The sequence below is a fragment of the Microcaecilia unicolor genome, chromosome 2 (genome assembly GCF_901765095.1).
Source record: "Microcaecilia unicolor chromosome 2, aMicUni1.1, whole genome shotgun sequence".
Taxonomy (NCBI): Eukaryota; Metazoa; Chordata; class Amphibia; order Gymnophiona; family Siphonopidae; genus Microcaecilia; species Microcaecilia unicolor.
The window spans coordinates 615,823,588-615,849,072 of NC_044032.1; the positions used below are offsets into that span (position 1 = coordinate 615,823,588).

The following is a 25,485-nucleotide window of genomic DNA, read 5'->3' on the forward strand; positions in this document are numbered from 1 at the left end:
AAAATGCCTACAAAACAGCAAGGTTTGTGAACCATAAGCTGTCTCTTCACTAAATGCTCTAACAATGGGAATGTGGAAACAGTAACCTGAGTGCTTTGGTACAACCCTGCAGTTGGGGAAAGCCACACAGATTAAGACACTGGAATGTTCTTTTTAGTCAACCTGCATTTTCTGGGCTCAATTTAAGGATTGCCTTTAGCAGACATTGGAACGTTAAAGAAATATTAAATCCTTCTGACATCAATGCTAGTTTGAGAAAGCGCACAGAATCTGGGCAACATAAGAAATGTAATCAGTGCAATATTTGTGAAATTACTATAGAACTGGGTAAGGTTTTTGTAGACCCAATTTCTTCTGAAAAATTCATACTAGGATATAATACATGTGACAGCTGTTTCATCATCTATGCGTTTATTTGTCCATGTGCTAAAATCTACATTGGACAGACTACTCGTCCTTTTAAAATCTGCATGATTGAAGACAAAAGTTGTCTGAAGAAGGAAAGTAGGCAAGCTTTCATTGTGGAACATTGCCTTGAGGTCTAGCAGATATTTTGACTTATACTGCTTTATTTTGGATCATGTGCCTGCTAATGTCCAGGATCGTTCTAAACTTTTGTTACATTATGAACAAAAATGGATCTTTAACCTTGTGGTTCTTTTGATTTTCATTTAAAGATCGAATGGGGCTCTTTTCTGATTGGGTCACCATTTTTTTGGATATAACATCAGTTTGGTTTCTTGAAGAACTGGAAGGTACTCAGTGGCCATGTTGGAACCAAGTGACGCTGAGAAGTCAACAGTGTGTATAATTTATTGGCAAGTACTATTGTTTTAGACTTTTAAGCATGCTTACTTTATTTTTTAACTAGTCACATGCATGTTTAAACATTTTTTTTTACCTACTTACAAGTGGTTTTTAGTTTCTTGGGTTTTTTTTTGTAAGTGGTTGATCCTGTTACACCTTGAAGAAACCTTATGGTGAAACTAGTTGGTGGGACCCTGTTGCTTTGACCGGTCTTCTATAAGATGTTACTTTTTATGGTTACCTGTATTGAAGCATTGGATAGAGCTTTGAATGGTTGGATGGAAGTTTTTTTTTTCCATTTTTTCTGCATGTGAGGTTACTACCAATTAAATCCCATTACTTATAAGTAATATAGGTGGGGTTCTGAGTCATTTTCCTTCCATCTTTAAAGTTTTATAAGTTGACATAATTGAAACTTGTCAGTTACCTAAACTATACATAATAAAGTTGGGTAATGAAACTAACGGGTTTATGGTTTACAGTTCACAGGATCTATTTACCCTTGTTGAACATTATGTATTGGCATTTTATTTAGGAACGTTTTACACTAATAGAGCATGATACACAATATAACTTCAGGGTAAGTTGTGTGGCAGCCAGTCACATTGTGAGAGATGAGTATATATGCTAAGCTGAGGTGAATTAACTCAATTCTTATCTGTGTGTTTGTATGCATATCTGCCTTTGTATTTCTGTTTTTGTATGTAGATTAAAAATGTGATTTTGTTTTGGCCTAGGAGAGAGAAAGCAGAAGAATTTTGAATTTTAGTTTGGGAAGAAGTTGCAAAGCAAAAGGAAACATTTTGTTTATAACAATTGTAGTGAAAATAATATTAGAAGGGAGAGAATTAGAGAGGTCAAAATGTAGGTAGATTGACTATTGACTCAGGAGAAAACTGGCTGCCCAACGGGTAATTTCTCTTGTCTGTGGTTAGAAAATATGGAGGAACTATTTTCTGGATGACACAGATTCACTAAAGAGTTATCAATCATTTAAAATACTAATGTCTTAAAGGAGAAAAATAAGTCAGGTGAATTAGAGGCTGTGTATAATCGCCTACTGAATTTACCTGCTTTTCAGAGCCAAGTAATCTCTGCTGTTTGCTTTAAATTGAAATAAATCATGATAGAAATGATATATTTGTTTTTACAGGGCACATTTAAATTTAAGGCAGAAAGTGACCTCTTTCTTCCTGAGCATCACAAACTATTGTTGTATGATGGCAAACTTTGCAGTTCTGTTGCATTCATGTACAACCCAAGGGCTACAGATGCACAACTCTGCCTGGAATCATCCCCTAAGGATAACCCATCTATCTTTGTTCACTCACCACATGCCCTTATGCTGCAGGTACAGTACTCCACTAATAATTGATTTGGTATTACCAATGAAGTATTGTATAGTATAGCTTGTCTCTAGGGTATAGTAGGCCATATAGCTAAAGGTGGAAGGATAAGGCATCGTAATCTGTAGCAGTAGACTTTTTTTTTAAGCTTTATTTTTGAATTTTAAGAAAAAACATAGCATAGATTGTGTGATATGTTGTGGTTGAACAATCATGAATCTTCAAAAGCCCAATCCCACCCTAACTCCAACCTTCCCCACCTCCCTACAGCCAAGTAACTCCCCTTTCTGGAAACAGGTATGTATGCATTAGGATGGGTGTTCACCTCCCTCCCCCATTCAAACAGCAACCTGATCCCCTGGATCACTTAGGGCTTTGAAATTGGTGGAGCATGTAGGCTTTTAACAGAAGGTCATATATAGTCAGATATTACTACTTATTTCTATAGTGCTACTAGACGTACACAGCGCTGTACACTTGAATATGAAGACAGTCCCTGCTCAACAGAACTTACAATCTAATTAGGACAGACAAACAGGACAAATAAGGCAATTACTAAGGTGGGAATGAAAAGAAAAATGGGTACTGAACAAGTGAGTAAGGGTTAGGAGTTAAAAACAGCATCAAAAAGGTAGATTTTTAGCCTAGATTTGAAGACTGACAGAGAGAGAGAGCTTGACGTACCGGTTCAGGAAGTCTATTCCAGGCATATGTTGCAGCAAGATAAAAGGAATGGAGATTGGAGTTAGCAGTAGATGAGAAGGGTGCAGATAAAGATTTGATACTGTATTTGCAAAGTGCATTGGTAGGTGGAATATTAGCTTAATGGTTAATGCAGTGAGCTGAGAACATGGGGAACTCGGTTTGATTTCCACTGCAGCTCCTTGTTACCCTGGGCCAAGTCACTTAACCCTCCATTGCCCCAAGTTCAAACATACATTGTGAGCTCACTAGGGACAGAAAAGTTACATGCCTATATTATATGCAAACTGCTTTGGTTATACCTACATAAAGGTGGTATATCAAATCCATGACTCCTTAAGGTGTAGGGAGGGCATGATGCAGTCTTTACTAGTTCTGCTATTTTCTTCCTCTTTTGCCTTCCAATGTCTTCATAGTATCGAATGACGAATTATAGATTTTTTGTTTTTTTTCGTTGAACCATGGTGTAGGTAAGACAATCTGTTGATGCCTACTGCTATGATGTGTGTTTATTAAAAGTGAATGACAGTATACAAAACACCAAAATACAACATTTTAATGATTTCTGTTTTTTGGAACAGGGGTATATTAGGTTCTAATACCTAACTAATAATTTTGCCTACTTTTAGGATGTGAAGGCAGTTCTAACACATTCTATCCAAAGTGCTATGCATTCCATTGGAGGTGTGCAGGTACTGTTTCCTTTGTTTGCTCAGTTGGATTACAGGCAGTATGCATCTGAAGAAGTTGATACCTCTGTTTGGTAAGTTTTTATATGGTACTTTTCTGTGTAACATAGTACCACAGGTCTTTTGATTTGTATTTTGTCTACTGTGTTTCTCGACCTCTGATCTCTAGCTTTCCTTTTACTGCCTTGGCAACTAAAGCTCTTCTACTTGTGTGTTTTTGTGTGTGTGTTTTAAAACTTCTGTTTGCCTCCCTGTCTATTGGGAGTTTGTTCTTGCATATGGTATCTTGTCAGAGAGAAAATATTTATTAATGCTACTCCTGAGTTACTTCTTGTTCCTAGAATTTCCATTTCAGTAAAGTGCTTGTGCTTTTAAGTTTTTTTTTTTTTTTTTTTTTTTTTCCCATCTCTCCTCTTCTAGGGTATACATGTTTGTCCTTGTTTTGTTTCTTTTTATAGAGTTTTTCGTGAAAATTTTTGTGACTTTGTTTTACTTTTTAATACAAGTGTACCATTGTAATTGTAGCTGAAATTTGTGGCAAGGTCAGAATTTCACTGCCAGGTTTTCTCTAAAGCCTATCATGAATATCAAGTTTTCAAATAGAAATTTGTCACGATAAACTTATTGCTGATTGCTGTATAGATTCAGATGTGCTCAGTATTTCTAGTGATTGTGTTGGGTGAGTTTTTGCATTTTTCCCCCTGTTGAAACAAGCTTTTCCCTTTTAAAGCAAAATTGAAACAAAAAAGATTCTGCTTCTGAATAATTACATGTTTGAGTCAGTATTTTAATATCTTTCAGTTGATATTATCATATTGTCTCTGAGACCTGGTGGCAGGAGGATAGCCAGTGGGATACTGTCATACCGGGGTATAAATTATATCGTTGTGATAGGGTGGCTCGAATTGGTGGAAGGGTAGCATTGTATATTAACGAGAGCCTTGAATCAAATGGATTGAAAATTCTGCAGGAAACAAAATACTTCTTGGAATCACTGTGGATTGAAATTCCACGTGTAAAGGGGAAAAGGATAGTGATAGGAGTGTACTACCGCCCACCTGACCAGGATGAACAGACTGATGCAGAAATGTTATCAGAAATTAGGGAAGCAAACAAACTGGGCAATGCAATAATAATGGGTGATTTCAATTACCCCGATATTGACTGGGTAAATGTAACATTGGGGCACACTAGGGAGGTAAAATCGTTTGAAATCAAGGACAGTTTTATGGAGCAGCTGGTTCAGGAGCTGACGAGAGAAGGAAAAATTCTAAATCTAGTCCTTAGTAGAGCGCATGATCTGGTGCAGGAGGTAATGGTGCTGGGGCCGCTTGATAAGTGATCATAATATGATCGGATTTGATATTAGCTTTGAAGTAAGTAGACACAGGAAATCAAATACGTTAGCATTTGACTTAAAAAAAAAAAAAAAGACTATGATAAAATGAGAAGAACGGTGAAAAAAAACAACTTAGAGGAGCGACTGCGAGGGTCAAAAATTTACATCAGGCGTGGATGCTGTTCAAAAATACCATCTAGAAGCCCAGGCCAAATATATTCCGCGTATTAAAAAAGGAGGACTGAAGACCAAGCAACAGCCGGCATGGTTAAAAAATGTGGTGAAGGAAGCTATTACAGCTAAAAGAAAATCCTTCAGAAAATGGAAGAAGGAACTGACTGAAAATAATAAGAAACAGCATGAGGAATGTCAAGTCAAATGCAAAGCGCTGATAAGGAAGGCTAAGAGAGACTTCGAAGAAAAAGATTACATTGGAGGCAAAAACACATAGTAAAACTTTTTTTTAGGTATATTAAAAGCAGAAAGCTGGCAAAGAATCGGTTGGACCGTTTGATGACTGAGGAGTACAAAGGGGGATCAGGGAAGACAAAGCTGTAGCGGCGAGATTAAATGAATTCTTTGCTTTGGTCTTCACTGAGGAAGATTTGGGTGGGATACCGGTGCCAGAAATGGTATTCGAAGCTGACGAGTCAGAGAAACTGAATGAATTCTCTGTAAACTTGGAGGATGGGGCAGTTCTACAAACCGAAGAATAGCAAATCTCCTGGACCGGATGGTATTCATCCCAGAGTACTGATAGAACTGAAAAAGGAACTTGCGGAGCTATTGTTAGTAATATGTAATTTATTCTTAAAATCGAGCGTGGTACCGGAAGATTGGAGGGTGGCCAATGTAACGCAGATTTTTAAAAAAGGTTCCAGAGGAGATCCGGGAAGCTATAGACCAGTGAGTCTGACATTGGTGCTGGGCAAAATGGTAGAGACTATTATAAAGAACAAAATTAAAGAGCATATTCAAAAACATGGATTAATGAGACCGTCAACATGGATTTAGTGAAGGGGAAATCTTGCCTCACCAATCTATTACATTTCTTTGAAGGGGTGAGCAAACATGTGGATAAAGGTGAGCCGGTTGATATTGTGTATCTGGATTTTCAGAAGGCATTTGACAAAGTACCTCATGAAAGACTCCAGGGGAAATTGGAAAGTCATGGGATAGGAAGTAGTGTTCTACTGTGGATTAAAAACTGGTTAAAAGAAAACAGATTAGGATTAAATGGTCGGTATTCTCAATGGAGAAGGGTCGTTAGTGGGGTTCCCAGGGGTCTGGGCTGGGACTGTTGCTTTTTAACATATTTATAAATGACCTAGAGATGGGAGTAACTAGTGAGGTAATTAAATTTGCTGATGACACAAAGTTATTCAAAGTTGTTAAATCGCAAGAGGATTGTGAAAAATTACAAGAGGACCTTACAAGACTGAGAGATTGGGCGTCAAAATGGCAGATGACGTTGAATGTGAGCAAGTGCAAAGTGATGCATGTGGGAAAGAGGAACCTGAATTATAGCTACGTCATGCAAGGTTCCACGTTAGGAGTCACAGACCAAGAAAGGGATCTAGGTGGTGTTGGTGATGATACGTTGAAACCTTCTGCTCAGTGTGCTGCTGCGGCTAAGAAAGCAAATAGAATATTAGGTATTAGGAAAGGAATGGAAAACAAAAATGAGGATGTTATAGTGCCTTTGTATTGCTCCATGGTGCGACCGTACCTCGAATATTGTGTTTAATTCTGGTCGCTGCATCTAAAAAAAAGATATAGTGGAATTACAAAAGGTACAGAGAAGGGCGACGAAAATGATAAAGGGGATGGGACAACTTCCCTATGAGGAAAGGCTAAAGCGGCTAGGGCTCTTCCAGCTTGATAGAGGTCTATAAAATAATGAGTGGAGTTGAACGGGTAGATGTGAAGCATCTGTTATGCTTTCCAAAAATACTAGGACTAGGGGGCATGCGATGAAGCTACAATGTAGTAATTTAAAACGAATCGTAGAAAATCTTTCTTCACTTAAGGTGTACTTAAACTCTGGAGTTCATTGCCAGAGAATGTGGTAAAGGCGGTTAGCTTAGCGGAGTTTTAAAAAAGTTTGGACAGCTTCCTAAAGGAAAAGTCCATAGACCATTATTAAATGGACTTGAGGAAAGTCCACTATTTCTGGGATAAGCAGTATAAAATGTTTTGTACTTTTTTGGGGATCATGCCAGGTATTTGTGACCTGGATTGGCCACTGTTAGAAACAGGATGCTGGGCTTGATGGACCTTTGGTCTTTCCCAGTATGGCAGTACTTATGTAGGATAAACATTAAACAAAACATATTTGTTACATGTGATAGAAGGGACAAGGCTGGCTTGAATGTCAAAATGAGATGATGCGAAGAGGATCAGGATTGTCCAGTAAGTTCAGAGCTACTGTGTGATAGATTAGTACTACACTGTCCATCTAATCAGCCCATGTTGCCTAAAAGCGGTTGTTAAAAAAAAATAGTATAGGTTCTGAAAATCAAAGTTACGTGTTATCTGTTCCAACATTTAATTAGAGACTGAGCACATCTATGTAACCTACTGCCATGGATTTGATTTTTTTTTCTTTCTCTGAATGGTCTGTCAGCAAACTAATTCAGAATCTGTTTTCAGTTCCACTCTTCTGGCCTTTATAATGGAGTTGTTGAAGAACTCTATTGCTATGCAAGAGCAGATGCTTTCTTCAAAGGGCTTCCTTGTGATAGGATACAGTCTTGAGAAGGTAAATCAAAATGCAAATGTAAGTACAAATGTCAACTTATATTCCACAGTTTGCCAAGTTGGTCTAATGTGGATTACAAAAGAATTATCTAGGATAATTTAAGGGTATGGAATATAAGAATCAAAAGAGGAGCAATTAAAGATTCAAAAACTTGTTAAACAAGAATGTCTTCAATTTGTTGGGGTAGGAAGCAGTCTGCTACCAAGGAAAGCACAATCAGGGTGAAAGCAGGGAATCTGAAGTCTTTCCTCCATAACTAATGAGAGCATTCAGCTTGCTTATAGTATAGATTGAATTTATGAAATATTATGCAATCCCTTTGTCAAGGTAAAGATTGATTGAGCATTCTCTGAGTGTTCGTCCCAAAATGATCAAAAAGTCTCAGAGCAGATGTTTTGGTTACATAGATATTTCTGTAATTTTCTGCATGTTATCCTACCCTAACATTTTTCAATCCCTGATCCTTCTAACCCAGATATTATGTGAGATTCAGGATGGATTTGCTAGATGCTACATAACTACAGGGAAAAAAAATCTTGTTTTCATTGCAGTCTTCCAAAGCTCATGTTACTAGAATCGTGCTGGAACTTTGCTTGGCTTTTGCTAAGTACCTGAGTAATTTGTACAATGGAGTACCGTTGCTCAAGCAACTGTGTGACTACATTCTTCTGAACCCGGCAATATGGATTCACACTCCAGCCAAGGTAAAGTTGCTTCTGGTACATCTGTGCATATCTATCATGCAGTAGTAAAAGAACAGAATGCGGGTTTATTTTTCACATATGTATAGTTGGTACCCCCTGCCTTTTTTATTTCTTGACCAAGCAGTCTTTTCTGTCTTATAAGCTCTCATTTCAGTGGAACTGGCCTTCTTTTCTTTTGGTCACCAACAGCATCTTAAGCCTTCATTTGCATCTCTTTTTTTTTTTTTTTTTTATATATTGGATTTTATTTGGGTATAATATCCCCTTCCACCTCAGCTATCTCAGCTTTTGCAGTGACTGTTCTAAACTGTGCTGTACAGTCATATTGTCTGAAAGTTGTGAAATTTAATTTATTGGCTAGAAACTGCAGCTCCCACTAAAGCAGGGGTTCTCAATGCAGTCCTCGGGACACGCCTAGCCAGCCAGGTTTTCCAAGTTTCCATGTTTTATTACTATTTGCTATCCTGCCGTATAGATGAGCCATTTGAGCGGCTTACAACCTACAATAAAAAGAGGTAGAAAAAGGGATTTCACATGAGACAGTAATAGGTAGGATACCCACAATGAATATACAGGAAATAGATGCAAATTTCTCATGCATATTCACTGGTTATCCTGAAAACCTGACTGGCTAGGTGTGTCCCATGGACTGGGTCGATTTACCCCTGCTCTGAAGCATAGTAGGGTGGATCCTGGCTGTGGTCGTTAGGTTTGTCTACTGAGTGATGGTTTTGACTTCACTTCTTATCAGAAGAGATTAATTCTGTTTTTGTTATCCCCAGCTTTGGTTGGCCCAGGAAATAGAAGCCTGACTCAGAAATTAAAGCCAGGCTCTCTATAGTATATAGCAAGTTATGGATCTTTGTTTCACCATTAAAAATCATGAGTTAATGCATACATTTGCTGATACTGCTTCTTTGATTGTGTTGCTGGCAGTGTATCAGTAAGGGGAGCTCATTGCACTCCCAAAAGCCACATCCAGATCTGCAACCAAAACTTGAGAGTTTTGGATTCAGGAAACCATAACCAGTGTTACTCCCTTCTACTTGGAAGAAGGCTAGGGTTTTACATAGACCATTGTCCCACAGTAATTAGATACTTAGGTTCTCAGCATGGATACAAATTACACCTGTTGGGAAGCTTGCCAGATTTCCTACTGAGAGCTTCATGGTCAAACTCTCAGCATCATGATATACTTTTTAAAGGCACTCTCATCCTTCATAGCATCAATGCAATTGAAACTATTCTATCTAAAATGGGGTGGGAATTTTACTGCCAAGTATTTTGTGAAATTCAATATGGCATTCTTGGATACCTTAATACACTTCCTCTAAACAAGGGAACGGCTTGCTGTCTAGATCTTAAGGAAATCTACATCCCCACAGATATTTCTTGTCATTTGGATTTATCTCAGATTTGTAATATGAAAGACCACCTACAGTATCGTATTTTGCCTTTGAATGTAGTGTCAGCACCACAATTCTTAAAAATGCCTATGTGGTACCAACATTAAGCTGGGAATGCCATGTATTTCCGTGTGTGGGTGATTTGCTGGATAAGAACACATCTCAAGGAAATACCAAAGAATCGGTGGATAGAAAACATCTAGGTGTTGGAATCACTAGGGTCTATCAGCTGTTCAAAAAGCTTTTCTTTAAGTTATTAGGTAGTAGAAGGGTTCTGTATATAGAGTATTCTCCGAGGACAAGCAGGCTGCTTGTTCTCACTGATGGGTGACGTCCACGGCAGCCCCTCCAATCGGAAACTTCTCTAGCAAAGTCCTTTGCTAGTCCTCGCGCGCCCGCGCGGCCGTCTTCCCGCCCGAAACCGGCTCGAGCCGGCCAGTCTTCTTTTGTCCGCACTCGGTACGGTCGTGTTTCGCCGTGTTTCGCCCCGGAAAGTCGACCTCGCGCGTCCAAATTTATTTTTGACGTGTTTTTTCTTCGGAAAAAGTCTTTAAAGTGTCGGGAAGTTCTTCGGAAACCCCCCCCCCCGGGTTTCAGACCAACCCCTTCCCGTACTTCCAGCTTTTTGCCCCGATAAGTTTTCTTTCGTCGTCGGGGTAGGCCTCTTTTCGGCCTCGGTCGAGATTTTCTCCCTTCTAAATTTTTTGGTGCTCTTTTTCCGTCATTTCGGATTTTGATTTCGCCGGCGTGATTTTTCCGCCCATGACATCGAAGCCTTCCAGCGGCTTCAAGAAGTGCACCCAGTGCGCCCGGGTAATCTCGCTCACTGATAGACACTCGTCGTGTCTTCAGTGTCTGGGGGCCGAGCACCGCCCTCAGAACTGTAGTCTGTGTTCCCTGCTTCAAAGGCGGACTCAGGTAGCGAGATTAGCCCAGTGGAACGTGTTGTTCTCGGGCTCTTCGTCGGCATCGGCACCGGGATCTTCGAGTGCATCGACGTAGTCAGCGTCCAGACCATCTTCCTCGGCCGCCACTGTATCGAGTGCATCGAGGCATCGGGCCTCTGCATCGGCGCCAAGGTATCGGGCGACTGCATCGACGTCGGTGGTACCGGGACCTCGTCTGCTGATGTCGTCGGACGGTGGTGCATCGTCAGGAGTGCAGGTGAGGGCTGTCCATTCCCCTGCTGGTGGCGGTGAGCCTTCGGGTGGGTCTCCTCCTACCCTGAGGGCTCCTGCGGTACAGCCCCCCCGAGACCGACCTCCTTCGGCCTCGGCCCCGAGGAAGCGACGGCTGGATTCTACGTCCTCCTCGTCGGTGCCGGGGAGCTCCGGTGACATGCTTCGGAAGAAGTCGAAGAAGCATCGACACCGGTCGCCTCCCCGCGTCGGCACCGAGAGCTCTGGGTCGCCGAGGGAGTCGGCACCCAGCAGGCATCGGCACCGAGAGGACCGCTCACACCTCTGTTCAGGAGGTGTCGATGCGCTCCACTCTGGACAGCCCGGAACAGCCTCCTCGCCCGGAACAGATTCTGACGTCGACGCCTGCATCGACCTCTTTGCCTTTCTCTGCAGCCGCTCTGAACGAGAGCCTCCGGGCCGTTCTCCCAGAGATTCTGGGAGAGCTGTTGCGCCCTTCCCCTCCGGTACCGGCGGTGCTTGCGCCTCCGGTACCGTTGAGCGTGGCGCCGGCTGGCCCATCGCCCCGGGGTGAGGTCCCCGACGTCGGTACCGCGTGCGGTGCCGACTGCGGCCACCTCCCAGGAGGGCTCCCCGACTACGTCGGCGGAGGGAGCTTCGCCGATGCGGGCGAGGGAGTCTACCTCTCGACGCCCCCATCGTGGACGTGGCTCCACGGAGTCGAGCCGGGCGAGGTTGCAGACACAGGTTCGTGAACTTGTGTCTGACACCGAGGGTGAGGCCTCGTGGGAGGAAGAGGAAGACCCCAGATATTTCTCGGACGAGGAGTCTGAGGGTCTTCCTTCTGATCCTACTCCCTCTCCTGAAAGGCAGCTTTCTCCTCCTGAGAGTCTGTCTTTCGCTTCCTTTGTCCGGGAGATGTCTACGGCCATCCCCTTCCCGGTGGTTGTGGAGGACGAGCCCAGGGCTGAAATGTTTGAGCTCCTGGACTATCCTTCTCCACCTAAGGAAGCGTCCACTGTTCCCTTGCACCATGTCCTAAAAAAGACATTGCTTGCGAACTGGACCAAGCCACTAAGTAATCCCCACGTTCCCAAGAATATCGAGTCCCAGTACCGGATCCATGGGGACCCAGAGCTGATGCGCACCCAGTTGCCTCATGACTCTGGAGTTGTGGATTTGGCCCTAAAGAAGGCTAAGAGTTCTAGGGAGGTTGCTTCGGCGCCCCCGGGCAAAGACCCTAGAACCTTAGACTCCTTTGGGAGGAAGGCCTACCATTCTTCTATGCTCGTGGCCAAAATTCAGTCGTACCAGCTCTACACGAGCATACATATGCGGAACAATGTGCGGCAGTTGGCGGGCTTGGTTGATGCTCTTCCCCCTGAGCAGGCCAAGCCTTTTCAGGAGGTGGTCAGGCAGCTGAAGGCGTGCAGAAAATTCCTGGCCAGAGGGGTGTATGACACCTTTGATGTTGCGTCCAGGGCCGCTGCTCAAGGTGTGGTGATGCGCAGGCTCTCATGGCTGCGTGCCGCCGACCTGGAGAATAGACTCCAGCAGCGGATTGCGGACTCGCCTTGCCGTGCGGATAACATTTTTGGAGAGAAGGTCGAACAGGTGGTAGAGCATCTCCACCAGCGGAACACCGCATTCGACAAGTTCTCCCGCCGGCAGCCTTCAGCATCTACCTCTACAGGTAGAAGATTTTTTGGGGGAAGGAAGACTGTTCCCTATGCTTCTGGTAAGCGTAGGTACAATCCTCCTTCTCGACAGCCTGTGGCCCAGGCTAAGCCCCAGCGCGCTCGCTCTCAGCAGCGTGCGCCTCAGCAAGGCCCCGCGGCTCCCCAGCAAAAGCAAGGGGCGAGCTTTTGACTGGCTCCAGCAGAGCATAGCCGACATCCAAGTGTCAGTGCCGGGCGACCTGCCAGTCGGGGGGAGGTTGAAAGCTTTTCACCAAAGGTGGCCTCTCATAACCTCCGACCAGTGGGTTCTTCAAATAGTCCGGCAAGGATACACCCTCAATTTGGCCTCAAAACCTCCAAATTGTTCACCGGGAGCTCAGTCTTACAGCTTCCAGCACAGGCAGGTACTTGCAGAGGAACTCTCCGCCCTTCTCAGCGCCAATGCGGTCGAGCCCGTGCCATCCGGGCAAGAAGGGCTGGGATTCTATTCCAGGTACTTCCTTGTGGAAAAGAAAACAGGGGGGATGCGTCCCATCCTAGACCTAAGGGCCCTGAACAAATATCTCGTAAAAGAAAAGTTCAGGATGCTTTCCCTGGGCACCCTTCTCCCCATGATTCAGCAAAACGATTGGCTATGCTCTCTGGACTTGAAGGATGCCTACACACACATCCCGATACTGCCAGCTCACAGACAGTATCTGCGATTTCAGTTGGGCACACGCCACTTCCAGTACTGTGTGCTACCCTTTGGGCTCGCCTCTGCGCCCAGGGTGTTCACAAAGTGCCTAGCTGTGGTAGCAGCGGCACTTCGCAGGCTGGGGGTGCACGTGTTCCCATATCTCGACGATTGGCTGGTGAAGAACACATCCGAGGCAGGAGCCCTGCAGTCCATGCAGATGACTATTCGCCTCCTGGAGCTACTGGGGTTTGTGATAAATTATCCAAAGTCCCATCTTCTCCCAGTGCAGAAACTCGAATTCATAGGAGCTCTGCTGGATTCTCGGACGGCTCGCGCCTATCTCCCAGAGACGAGGGCCAACAACTTGTCCCTCGTCTCGCGGGTGCGAGCGTCCCAGCAGATCACAGCTCGGCAGATGTTGAGATTGCTGGGCCACATGGCCTCCACAGTTCATGTGACTCCCATGGCCCGTCTTCACATGAGATCTGCTCAATGGACCCTAGCCTCCCAGTGGTATCAGGCTGCTGGGGGTCTAGAAGACGTGATCCACCTGTCCACGAGTTTTCTCGAATCCCTGTATTGGTGGACAATCTGGTCCAATTTGACTCTGGGACGTCCTTTCCAAATTCCTCAGCCACAAAAAGTGCTGACAACGGATGCGTCTCTCCTGGGATGGGGAGCTCATGTCGATGGGCTTCACACCCAAGGAAGCTGGTCCCTCCAGGAACGCGGTCTACAGATCAATCTCCTGGAGTTGCGAGCGATCTGGAACGCTCTGAAGGCTTTCAGAGATTGGCTGTCCCATCAAATTATCCAAATTCAGACAGACAACCAGGTTGCCATGTACTATGTCAACAAGCAGGGGGGCACCGGATCTCGCCCCCTGTGTCAGGAAGCCGTCAGCATGTGGCTCTGGGCTCGCCGTCTCGGCATGGTGCTCCAAGCCACATATCTGGCAGGCGTAAACAACAGTCTGGCCGACAGACTGAGCCGGATTATGCAACCTCACGAGTGGTCGCTCAACTCCAGAGTGGTGCGCCAGATCTTCCAAGCGTGGGGCACCCCCTTGGTGGATCTCTTCGCATCTCGAGTGAACCACAAAGTCCCTCAGTTCTGTTCCAGGCTTCAGGCCCCCGGCAGACTGGCATCGGATGCCTTCCTCCTGGATTGGGGGGAGGGCCTGCTGTATGCTTATCCTCCCATTCCTCTGGTGGGGAAGACTTTGTTGAAACTCAAGCAAGACCGAGGCACCATGATTCTGATTGCTCCTTTTTGGCCGCGTCAGATCTGGTTCCCTCTTCTTCTGGCGTTATCCTCCGAAGAACCGTGGAGATTGGAGTGTTTTCCGACCCTCATCACGCAGGACGAAGGGGCTCTTCTGCATCCCAGCCTCCGGTCCCTGGCTCTCACGGCCTGGATGTTGAGAGCGTAGACTTTGCCTCTTTGGGTCTGTCAGAGGGTGTCTCCCGCGTCTTGCTTGCTTCCAGGAAAGATTCCACTAAGAGGAGTTACTTCTTTCTGTGGAGGAGGTTTGCCGTCTGGTGTGACAGCAAGGCCCTAGCTCCTCGCTCTTGTCCTACACAGACCCTGCTTGAATACCTTCTGCACTTGTCTGAGTCTGGTCTCAAGACCAACTCTGTAAGAGTTCACCTTAGCGCAATCAGTGCATACCATTACCATGTGGAAGGTAAGCCGATCTCAGGACAGCCTTTAGTTGTTCGCTTCATGAGAGGTTTGCTTTTGTCAAAGCCCCCTGTCAAGCCTCCTACAGTGTCATGGGATCTCAATGTCGTTCTCACCCAGCTGATGAAACCTCCTTTTGAGCCACTGAATTCCTGCCATCTGAAGTACTTGACCTGGAAGGTCATTTTCTTGGTGGCAGTTACTTCAGCTCGTAGAGTCAGTGAGCTTCAGGCCCTGGCAGCCCAGGCCCCTTACACCAAATTTCATCATAACAGAGTAGTCCTCCGCACTCACCCTAAGTTCTTGCCAAAGGTCGTGTCGGAGTTCCATCTGAACCAGTCAATTGTCTTGCCAACATTCTTTCCCCGTCCTCATTCCTGCCCTGCTGAACGTCAGCTGCACACATTGGACTGCAAGAGAGCATTGGCCTTCTATCTGGAGCGGACACAGCCCCACAGACAGTCCGCCCAATTGTTTGTTTCTTTTGATCCCAATAGGAGGGGAGTGGCTGTAGGGAAACGCACCATATCCAATTGGCTAGCAGATTGCATTTCCTTCACTTACGCCCAGGCGGGGCTGGCTCTTGAGGGTCATGTCACGGCTCATAATGTTAGAGCCATGGCTGCGTCGGTAGCCCACTTGAAGTCAGCCTCCATTGAAGAAATTTGCAAAGCTGCGACGTGGTCATCTGTCCACACATTCACATCTCATTACTGCCTGCAGCAGGATACCCGACGCGACAGTCGGTTCGGGCAGTCAGTTCTTCAGAACCTGTTTGGGCTTTAGGATCCAACTCCACCCCCCGAGGGCCCTGTTTGTTTTGTTCCAGGCTGCACTCTCAGTTAGTTGGTAAATTTTTTAGGTCAATCTCAGTTATGTCCTCGCCGTTGCGAGGTCCAATTGACCATGGTTGTTGTTTTGAGTGAGCCTGGGGGCTAGGGATACCCCATCAGTGAGAACAAGCAGCCTGCTTGTCCTCGGAGAAAGCGAATGCTACATACCTGTAGAAGGTATTCTCCGAGGACAGCAGGCTGATTGTTCTCACAAACCCGCCCGCCTCCTCTTTGGAGTTGTGTCTTCCCTTGAAGTGTATTGTCTTGCTACATACTGGACTGGCCGGCTCGAGCCGGTTTCGGGCGGGAAGACGGCCGCGCATGCGCGGTGCGCGCGAGGACTAGCAAAGGACTTTGCTAGAGAAGTTTCCGATTGGAGGGGCTGCCGTGGACGTCACCCATCAGTGAGAACAATCAGCCTGCTGTCCTCGGAGAATACCTTCTACAGGTATGTAGCATTCGCTCTAGTTTTCTTTCATGGAGAGAATGTCCGTTTGTCAGAGCAGAGGGCAAGTTTGGTACAGTGATGCAAAAAAAATTTTTTTTGTTATTGGAGATGTGTTGCAATGAATTGTTTCTGATCTTCAAACAAAATATAATATTGTGTTAAAGGAAACCTGAGTAAAATGTAGAACAGTTTTTAGACTATTTAATGAACAAAGTTATCCAACATTCATATCACTTAATGTGGAAAAAAAACCTGCTGCCTAAACTGAATAACTGGTTGAACAACCTTTAGCAGCAATGACTGCAGCCAAACATTTCCAATAATTTGATATCCGTGTTTCACATTGCTGTTGAGGAACCTTAACCCACTCTTTTTAAAACTACTTTAATTCAGACATATTTGTTGTTGTTTGTGCATAAATTGCTCTTTTCAGGTTCTGCCATAGTATCTCTGTTGGGTTCAAATCAGGGCTTAACTAGGCCTATCTACTTGTTTCTTCTCATCCATCCAGATGTAGATTGGTTTTTTTGTTTTGGATCATTCTTGTTTCATAATCCAGTTGCGCTTCACCTTCAGCTCAGGGATAAACAACTGGACATTCTCCTTAAGAATTTTCTGGTACAGTGCAGAATTCATGGTTCCTTTAAGTTTTCCAGCAAAGCATCCATACACCAGCACACTACCCACAACCATGTTAGACTGTTGGTATTAAGATCTTACTGTGGAATGCGGTATTTACTTTACAGAAGATATAATGGGACTTGTGTTGTCCAAAGAGTTCTACTTTTGACATGTCTGCCCATAGAACATTATTCCAAAAGGCTTTGGGATAATCCAGGTGTGTTTTTACAAATGTGAGATGAGCATTAATGCTACTCTTTGATAGTAGTTCCTGCCTTGCTGCTCTCCCATGAATCCCATTTTTGTCAAGTCTCTCTTATTGTTGAGTCATGAACACTGACCTTAGCTGAGGCTTAGAGAGGCCTGCAGTTCTTTGAAGGATGATCTGGGAGGATTTGTGACTTCCTGGATGAGATGCAACTACACCCTTGGGATAATTATGGCAGGCTGGACACTCCTGGGAAGATTCACCAGTGTTCCAAGTTTTCTTTATTTGTAGATAATGGTTCTCATTGTGGTTTGCTGGGGTACCAGAGCTTTAGAAATGGCTTTGTAACCCTTTATATATCAGCTTTTTAAAATCTTCTGTTATGGAATTTCCTTTGATTGTGGCACAGTGTTCGTGTAGAAACTTTGTGGTAATTACTACATTATGGTAAGGCTCAATATACAGTGAGGTTTAGGTTCAACAGGACTGGTTGAACACACCCAGATTTAATTACAATCAGCTGATTCTGATTAGTAAATTTGGTTAATTGGTTGGGTAATTAAGGGGCAGTTACCCATATCACCCATGTGAAAGTGCTGGATAACTTTGTTCCACAAAGAAATGTAGTAATTTAAAAACTGTTCACTCAAGTTCCCTGTATCTACTGGTACATTTTATTTAAAGATCAGAAACCATTTAGTGTGACATATATGCAATAATAGGAGAAATCAGGAGGGGGTGATATATTTTTCCATAAGACTGTATGTTAATAAAATGAAAAGGCCTTTATATTTTGGTGATTTAAAATATACTTATTTTTAAATACGTTGGTTTATATTGTGTTGCATATTTGATACTGTTTAACATCTTTCCCTTTTTTCTCTGTTGCCTTGGCTGATGTAGGTTCAGTTAATCCTGTACACTTACTTGTCTACTGACTTCATTGGTACTGTAAACATTTATAATGCTGTTCGCCGAGTTGGGACAGTGCTACTGGTGATGCACACCTTGAAGTACTACTATTGGGTTGTGAATCCCCAGGATCGCAGTGGTATTACTCCAAAAGGTCTAGGTATGTGTCTCTTTATGTGTTTGTGATATGCTTTTGATTGTGTAGCATGCACTGATAGGTTTTTAAAAGAGAAAAAACAAAAACAAATATAAATCTTAAGTATGCATAGCAGCTAAACAAAGCTTTTATTAGGAACAAGTGATGTATAGCAAACAAATGCTATTTTCTGTCTGTCATATTGTCAGTGAGCTATAATTGTCTTTTGACAAGCAGGTACACAAGTGGGTAACATCATCCAGTGGTGCTGAGGTAGAATAGCTGCCAGAGCTCAGAACTACTGCTAAAGGTTTCTCTGTGTGTGCCCAGGAGTCCTTGCAGTTTTAGTGAAAAATGTTTTTACCTTGCTGGTCAAGTGTGGACTAGTGTGTTAACCTCTGGAATGCAGAGAGTCCTTCTACCTGTTCTTTCATATGTTAATTTTGTTTATTTTTCAACTTCAAATAAATTATTTACAGTGCCTGGAGAAAAAATAGGTTTCTTTAGATGTCCATGGCAGATGCCCACAGTATTTCTCTTTGTCTCAGATCACAGCACGAGGCAAACTGGTCTAGGAAGTTAAAGCAATTCAGACCTCATGAGTGTATCCAAGTGGTCAAGTGCTTAGCCAGTTCCTTTTCTTCGGATGTGTCAGTACCAGCCACCTCCCTTCATGTAGTGGCTCATTGTGGTTTATGGTGGGTAATATAGTTTTCTAATAAGCAAGTACTGAGCTTGGTCAGTACCATACTGAAGTCACAACCGAGCTCCAAGTTGGCACAGAGCTCCATGTTCTAAGAGAATAATCCAGTGGCACTTATTGCCTGCATTGACACAGAACAGAAGCAAAATTTGAACACTGTCCATATGAAAAGCTCCGTGCAAAGCTGAGAAAAACAAGACTCAGTCTCAGCACCATGAATCTGTTCAGTCATTTGCACACAAAGGAGGATTTTCCAAACACTGTTAGTTCTCAACAAATGCATCCTTTGCCTTGCGCTTGGTATGCAGCAAATGATATTGATCTTAGTTAAAAAAAAAAATTTCTGAGGGTTCCCGCTCTTCTCCCCCCCCCCCCCCCAAAAAAAAAAAAAAAAGTTGGTTCAGGTGACTGTTCTGATATGTTCACTAATTTCAAGTCTAGCTGGTTGTCCCACCATTCAGATGAGGAAAAGACTCCCTGCATAGTCCTTAAGACCCTTTGCTGCTTCTGATAAGATTTATTTATCTTTATGAAATATTGCTTTAGGTCCAAACCTCCTTTGATTTACAAAAAGGCTGTCCATATTTAGACTAGTCATTGAAAGCAGATACATGACAAACACCAGTATCTTTTTTTTCTAGGCAGAGATGTTGAAGAGGCAGTGAAAAACAAAGAAATCAGGAGTGTGAGCAGTAAAGATTCCAACAAATACTAGTATGGCAACTAGGATAAAATTTATTAGCACATTAACCCTGTTTTTTCAGTCTCCCAAGAAGTTAGAACTTAAATACAAGGCTGTCTGCTGGGTTTAGAAAAGTTCAATTGTGCTGCCATTAGGTTGTAGTAGAATAAACCATGAAGAGGTTTTTTTTTTTTTTTTTTTAAACAATCATTAAAGCCTTACCATGGGCAAAGACCAAAAGCTATATAGCATTATCCAGGGGAAAAATTATCTACAGTTCTGTTGATCATGATTGCCGTTTATCACTTATATATAGTACAGTATATAATTTCTTATTTGAATAAAGAGGTGTGGTAGCCGTGTTAGTCCACTTTTAAAGGTAATCAATACAAATAAATCAAAATAAAACATGGAAAAGAAAATATACCTTTTTTTATTGGACATAATACATTTCTTGATTAGCTTTCGAAGGTTGCCCTTCGTCAGATCGGAAATAAGCAAATGTTGGTAGATGACAGTATATATAAGTGAAACATCAAAGCATTTCAGTGACAGTGTAAGAGGATGGGGGTGGATGGGTGACAGAGCAGTACAACTTTATGGTTTTTAATGGGCTAGAAAACCCAGATCTTTAAGTCCTGTCTGGTGGGTGTCAAAGTATTTAATCATTCTGGAGGAGTGGCCTAGTGGTTAGGGTGGTGGACTTTGGTCCTGAGGAACTGATTTCGATTCCCACTTCAGGCACAGGCAGCTCCTTGTGACTCTGGGCAAGTCACTTAACCCTCCATTGCCCCACGTAAGCCGCATTGAGCCTGCCATGAGTGGGAAAGCGCGGGGTACAAATGTAAAAAAAAAAAAAAAAAAAAAAGTTCTTACGTTCCTGTATTGTTTTAAAGTTTCCTTTCATGAGGGGGTCATGTGATTCGATGCTCGAGGAAGGACGCTGTGATCTCTTCCTCTGAGCCCCTGGCTATCCCTCAAGTGATTATAAAGCAGCGAACCTCGCAAAACAAATAATTCGACTCCCCCGAAGTGTGGGAATATACCAGCGCGATTTGGATGGCACAGCTGGAGGATGGCAGCGAGAGCAGCACAAAAGGATCTGGTGAGAGGGAAAGCTGCGGAAGACAAAATGGCAGCACCCTCGAGTCCCGCGGGTCCCTCCGTCTCGTCGGCATGGGTAACGGAGATTGCCTCCGAAATGACTGTGGTGCTGGAGGACCTCCTAGGAAGACGTTTGACCCCGATTGATGAGAAATTGGGACGCATGCAGGCTCAGTTGGAGGAGCTTTCTAAGGAGTGTGGGGCTTTCCAAGTGCGCACAGCAGAGGTGGAGGATCGAATCACTGAGATGGAGGAATTACAAAACCCCATGCAGAAGAAAATAACAGCACTAGAGGAAAAGGTGGAGGACCTTGGAAACAGATCTTGTAGAAACAACCTGCCCCTGGTGGACCTCCCAGAATCTCTCCCGGACAATAATTTAGTGTGTTTTCTGGAGCACTGGTTGACAGAGGAAGTACAACTGCCGCTGGGTAGTGGCCCACTGAGAGTGGAGCGAGCGCACAGACTGGGGCAGAAGCATGCGGCCAAGATGAAACCGAGAGTGGTCATAGTGCGGATTTTAAACTATGTTCACAAGCGATTGTGCAAGCAACGAGAGGCGGGCAAACGCTGCATTATGAGAACCAGAAGGTTATATGCTTTCAAGACTACTCAGCGGGATTGTGGCAAAACGTAAAGCTTTCTCCCCCATCTGCTGTAAGCTTTTCGCGCTAAAAATAAAGTTTGCTCTTATGTATCCAGTGACTCTAAGAATAACACACAATGGAACAGTGCGCTCATTTACAGCAGTGGAGGAGGTTTGGGAATTTATGCAGTCTGGAGAAGCTGATGCCATCAGCGGGGGACACTTGAGATTATTGGCAGGAGGTTCGCCATAAACAGGAGGAGGACTTGCTCAGTTGTGTTGAAGAGGGAGACAGGAATGAAAGTGTCAACTTCTTGTCCTAGTCCTGGGGCTCCTTCTCTCCTTACTGGAGTATCCCCGGAGTTGGACGTTAGATCTATCCTAGACATTTCAGATGGTTCAAACTTGTGGTAATGTTGTATTCTAGGAATGTTATAATGGTGTAAGTGAAATGGGGAGTTGGATGGGTTGGCTGTATTGCTGCTTGTTATATGGGACAAAATATGGCTTGGGGGAAGGGGGGGGAGAGATAAGCACTAGTAATGGAGTTAGTACGGTGAGAGGGGGAGCAGAAAGGGAGTCGGGGTAGCTAGGGGGGCGTTAGATGTGACTCCAATTAGAGGGGCAGTAAACAGGGGTCTGGGGGTTATGGGTAGCTTAAGGGGAGGGTGGGTGGGGAGGGGGGAGGGAGTTCGGAAGCTTTTGAGGGATTTGCGAGGAAGATCGGAGGAGGGATGTGCGCTGGGGTGTGAGCAGGAGGGTGGAGGATGGTGGCTGGGACATCCTCCCCCAGGATATAGAGGAAATCAAGGCGATTTATTGGCTGAATGCACCCGGGAGACATGGTGACTTGGAATGTAGGTGGGATTAACTCACTGGTTAAATGATCTAAAATCTTGCAACAATTATATAGACATAAGATTGATATAGCCCCCTTACAGGAGACCCATTTAAGTACATTAGAACATGCGAAATTGAAAACTTGATGGGGTGGAGTGTTTGGCAGCTGCATCCCAAGGGAAAAGAGGCGGGGTAGCTATTCTGTTCAAAAAGGGAGCGGTAGAAAAAGCCCAAATAATTGCAACAGACCCAGAAGGGAGGTATATACTGGTTCGGGCGATTATTAATCATCGAACAGTGTATGCTTGCAACCTATATGCGCTCAATCAGTACGACAAGAAATTTTACAGCACCCTGCTCCGTATATTAGTAGCAAAAGAATATTCCCCTTTGGTGGTGGGTGGAGACTTTAATGCGGCCTGGTATCCGATATTAGATCGTTCGACTCCCACTCAGAAAAATATATATTATGCCAATACGGGCCTGCTCCATTTAAGCCAACTGTTGGGCTTGGTGGATGTCTGGCAGGAACTACACCCCTCGGATAAAGACTATACTCACCTATCTAGGGCACATGCATCACAAGCACGTATAGATTACTTGCTGGTGTTCAAAGAGGAGCTTGGAAGGGTGAGTAGAGCAGAAATAGGCCCTTGCGCTATCTCGGATCATGCCTGGGTGTGGATGGATTGGGCTGTAGGGCATCCAAGGGAAAGTAGTAATAGGTGGCAGTTTCCTTTAGAGTTATATAATGATTCTAAATTTAAGGAGAGGTTGTTGAGCAAGTGGGAAAGTTATAAGCTAACAAATTCTGAACACGTAGAAGACCCGGTGCTGTATTGGGAAGCAGCCAAAGCAGTGCTCAGGGGGGAAATTATAAGTTATTGGTACCATGTGAGGAAGTCTCGGGATAAAGAAATACTTCGATTGGGGGCAATGTTATGGAAGGCCCGGCAGCGGTACGGGCAGTCTCATGCTGGGATAGACAGACAACGGCTGATAGAAATACAAACAGAGTTGAATTCGTTGTTACACCAGAGAGCAGTAAAATCACAAACATATTACCGATACCAATTATATCAACATGGCAATAAGGCAGGTAGGCTACTGGCAAGCTTGATTGGCCCGCGAAAGGGAGGGCAGCGTATAACTGTTATAAGGGATAGTAAAGGCAGAGCGGTTCATATGGATCAGGAGATCTGTGCGGCCTTTCCTAAATATTATGGTGATTTGTATGGTCGACCAGAGGAAGGGTTAGTGGGAGAGCAATACTTGGATAACATCAGAGTGCCCACAATTACCCGGAGGGAGGGGGACAAGTTGAATGCCTTAATATCAGAGGATGAAATAGTGGGGACGGTCAACCAGAACCCATAATGAAAGCTCCTGGAGCTGATGGCTTTAGAGCAGAGTTTTATAAGCTGATGGGCCTGGAGATAGTCCCTGCACTCACTAACTTTTTGAACACTTGTATGGAGGAAGAGTTGGTACCCCATTCCTTGACTATGGCTCAGATAGTGGTATTACTAAAACCAGGGAAAGACCCTACTAAGCCGGAGTCGTATCGGCCTATATCGCTTTGAATTTTGAGGCAAAATTGCTTGCTAAAATAATGGTGAACCGCATGGCTCAAGTACTGTCGGGGCTGATTCATGAAGCGCAAGTGGGTTTTGTGAAAGAACGTACGGTGGCTAAGAATTTGTGTGCTATTTTAGCAACTTTGGAGTATAGGGGTCGAGAAGGCTTTCAATCATTGCTGGTTAGTTTCGATGCGGAGAAGGCATTTGACTGGGTACACTGGGAGTTTCTGTTCGCTTGCCTGAAGGCTTATGGTTTTGTGGGAAGATTTGTGTCAGTCATTAGGGCTTTATATGCTAATCCCCAGGTGATGAATATTGGTCAATGGGAAGTCTTTTTGGGTACTCAGAGGCACTTGACAGGGATGTCCTCTGTCTCCGCTCTTATTTGTGTTAACGCTAGACCCCTTGATCCAAGATATAATGGAGAACCCAGATATTCAGGAAGTGCACATAGGGTTACATTGCTTCAAAGTGGCAGCCTTCGCCGATGATTTGTTGGTTCATATATGAAACCCGGTGAGTTCATTGCAAGCGCTTTTGGAATATTTTAAGGAATATGGGGAGTTTGCGGGTTTTAGATTGAATTTGAATAAATCGGAAGCCTTGCCGTCGTCGGCACAGATAAAAGCATTATGGGGTGCGGAGTTCCCATTGAGATGGGCTGCGGGTACATTTAAATATCTGGGGATTTGTTTGTCTATGGAGAATAGAGATCGTTATAGATTGAACATAGTGGCATTATTAGAAGCTACTACAAAACAACTCCACAGTTGGAAAGATCTTCCAGTGTCATTGTTGGGAAGAGTGGGGTTGGTGCAAATGGTTATATTCCCTAGATGGTTGTACGCTCTCCAGAGCCTGCCACTGAGACTAACGCAAGCGGATCTGAAGAAAGTATATGGATTATTTAGTAAATTTTGCTGGGCAGGCAAAAAGCTAAAGCGTAGAGTGGAGAGGTTGAGTGGCCCCTGGAGTCAAGGCGGCGGGGGGCTCCCGGATTTAAGAAAATACAATTGGGCCTGTTTACTGAGGCATTTTGGAGATTGGTTTGGAAACACGCAAGTATATAACTCCATAGAATTGGAGAGAGCATTGTATGCCGCTTATGATTTTTACTCATTATTGCACTTGGGGAGGGTACAAATGCCGATGATTTTGAAGGATGGGATCCTGCTACGCCCCCTACAAGAGGCCTAGAGGATGTTAGTAAGTTAGGAGGCAATGCAGAGGTCTCGGGCTTATCTTTGAGGGGAAATATAACTTTCCCGCCAGGCATGGACAATCCCACTTTTCAGGTATGGGAACAGAAGGGCATAATTAGGGTAGAAGATTTATTGTTACAAGGGGGACAGATCAGCTTTACGCAATTGCAGGAAAAAGTGGGAGAAACGTGGTGCAATCGATTCACGTATGCGCAAGTTAGACATTACATGATGGCCCTTGATCAGCCGAGTTTGAGGACTGCCTTGGGTTCGGAAATTCGGGATTTTTATAATGGGATTCTTGACCTAGGACTCTGTTTCAAATTTACAAACAGCTGTGATACGGGGGGGGGGGGGGGGGGTCCAGGGAGGGACTTCTCCACATTAAAAAATAAATGGTCAGAAGAACTGGGGGTGCCCTTGGGGTCTTGGGACGTGGCTGCCACCATACGGTGTATTCCTGTGTTGAGTAGAGATGCTAGATTGTGAGAATGTGGGCTTAGAATAGTGCTCCAAGCATATATGGTGGGGGTCCAACTGGCACATGTAGGAAATCGGGAAGTGAATAATTGTGTTAAATGTAGGTGGTCTGCTCACACCCTCGCACGTGCTTTTTGGGGATGCCCACAGGTAAAATTGTTTTGGGAGCAAATTAAGAGATTTTTGAATCGGTTGTTGGGCAGAGATATAGGAGAC

General features: G+C 44.2%; 1 protein-coding gene across 1 annotated transcript in view; it reads left to right on the plus strand.

Moving 5' to 3' along the window:
• Positions 1–25,485, plus strand: part of LRBA (LPS responsive beige-like anchor protein) — a 1,257,537-nt gene that overhangs the window by 101,497 nt on the left and 1,130,555 nt on the right. The window contains 5 exon segments of the mRNA XM_030191657.1: positions 1,961–2,158; positions 3,485–3,618; positions 7,536–7,644; positions 8,196–8,348; positions 17,948–18,116. Coding sequence (XP_030047517.1) covers positions 1,961–2,158; positions 3,485–3,618; positions 7,536–7,644; positions 8,196–8,348; positions 17,948–18,116 — 763 coding nt within the window.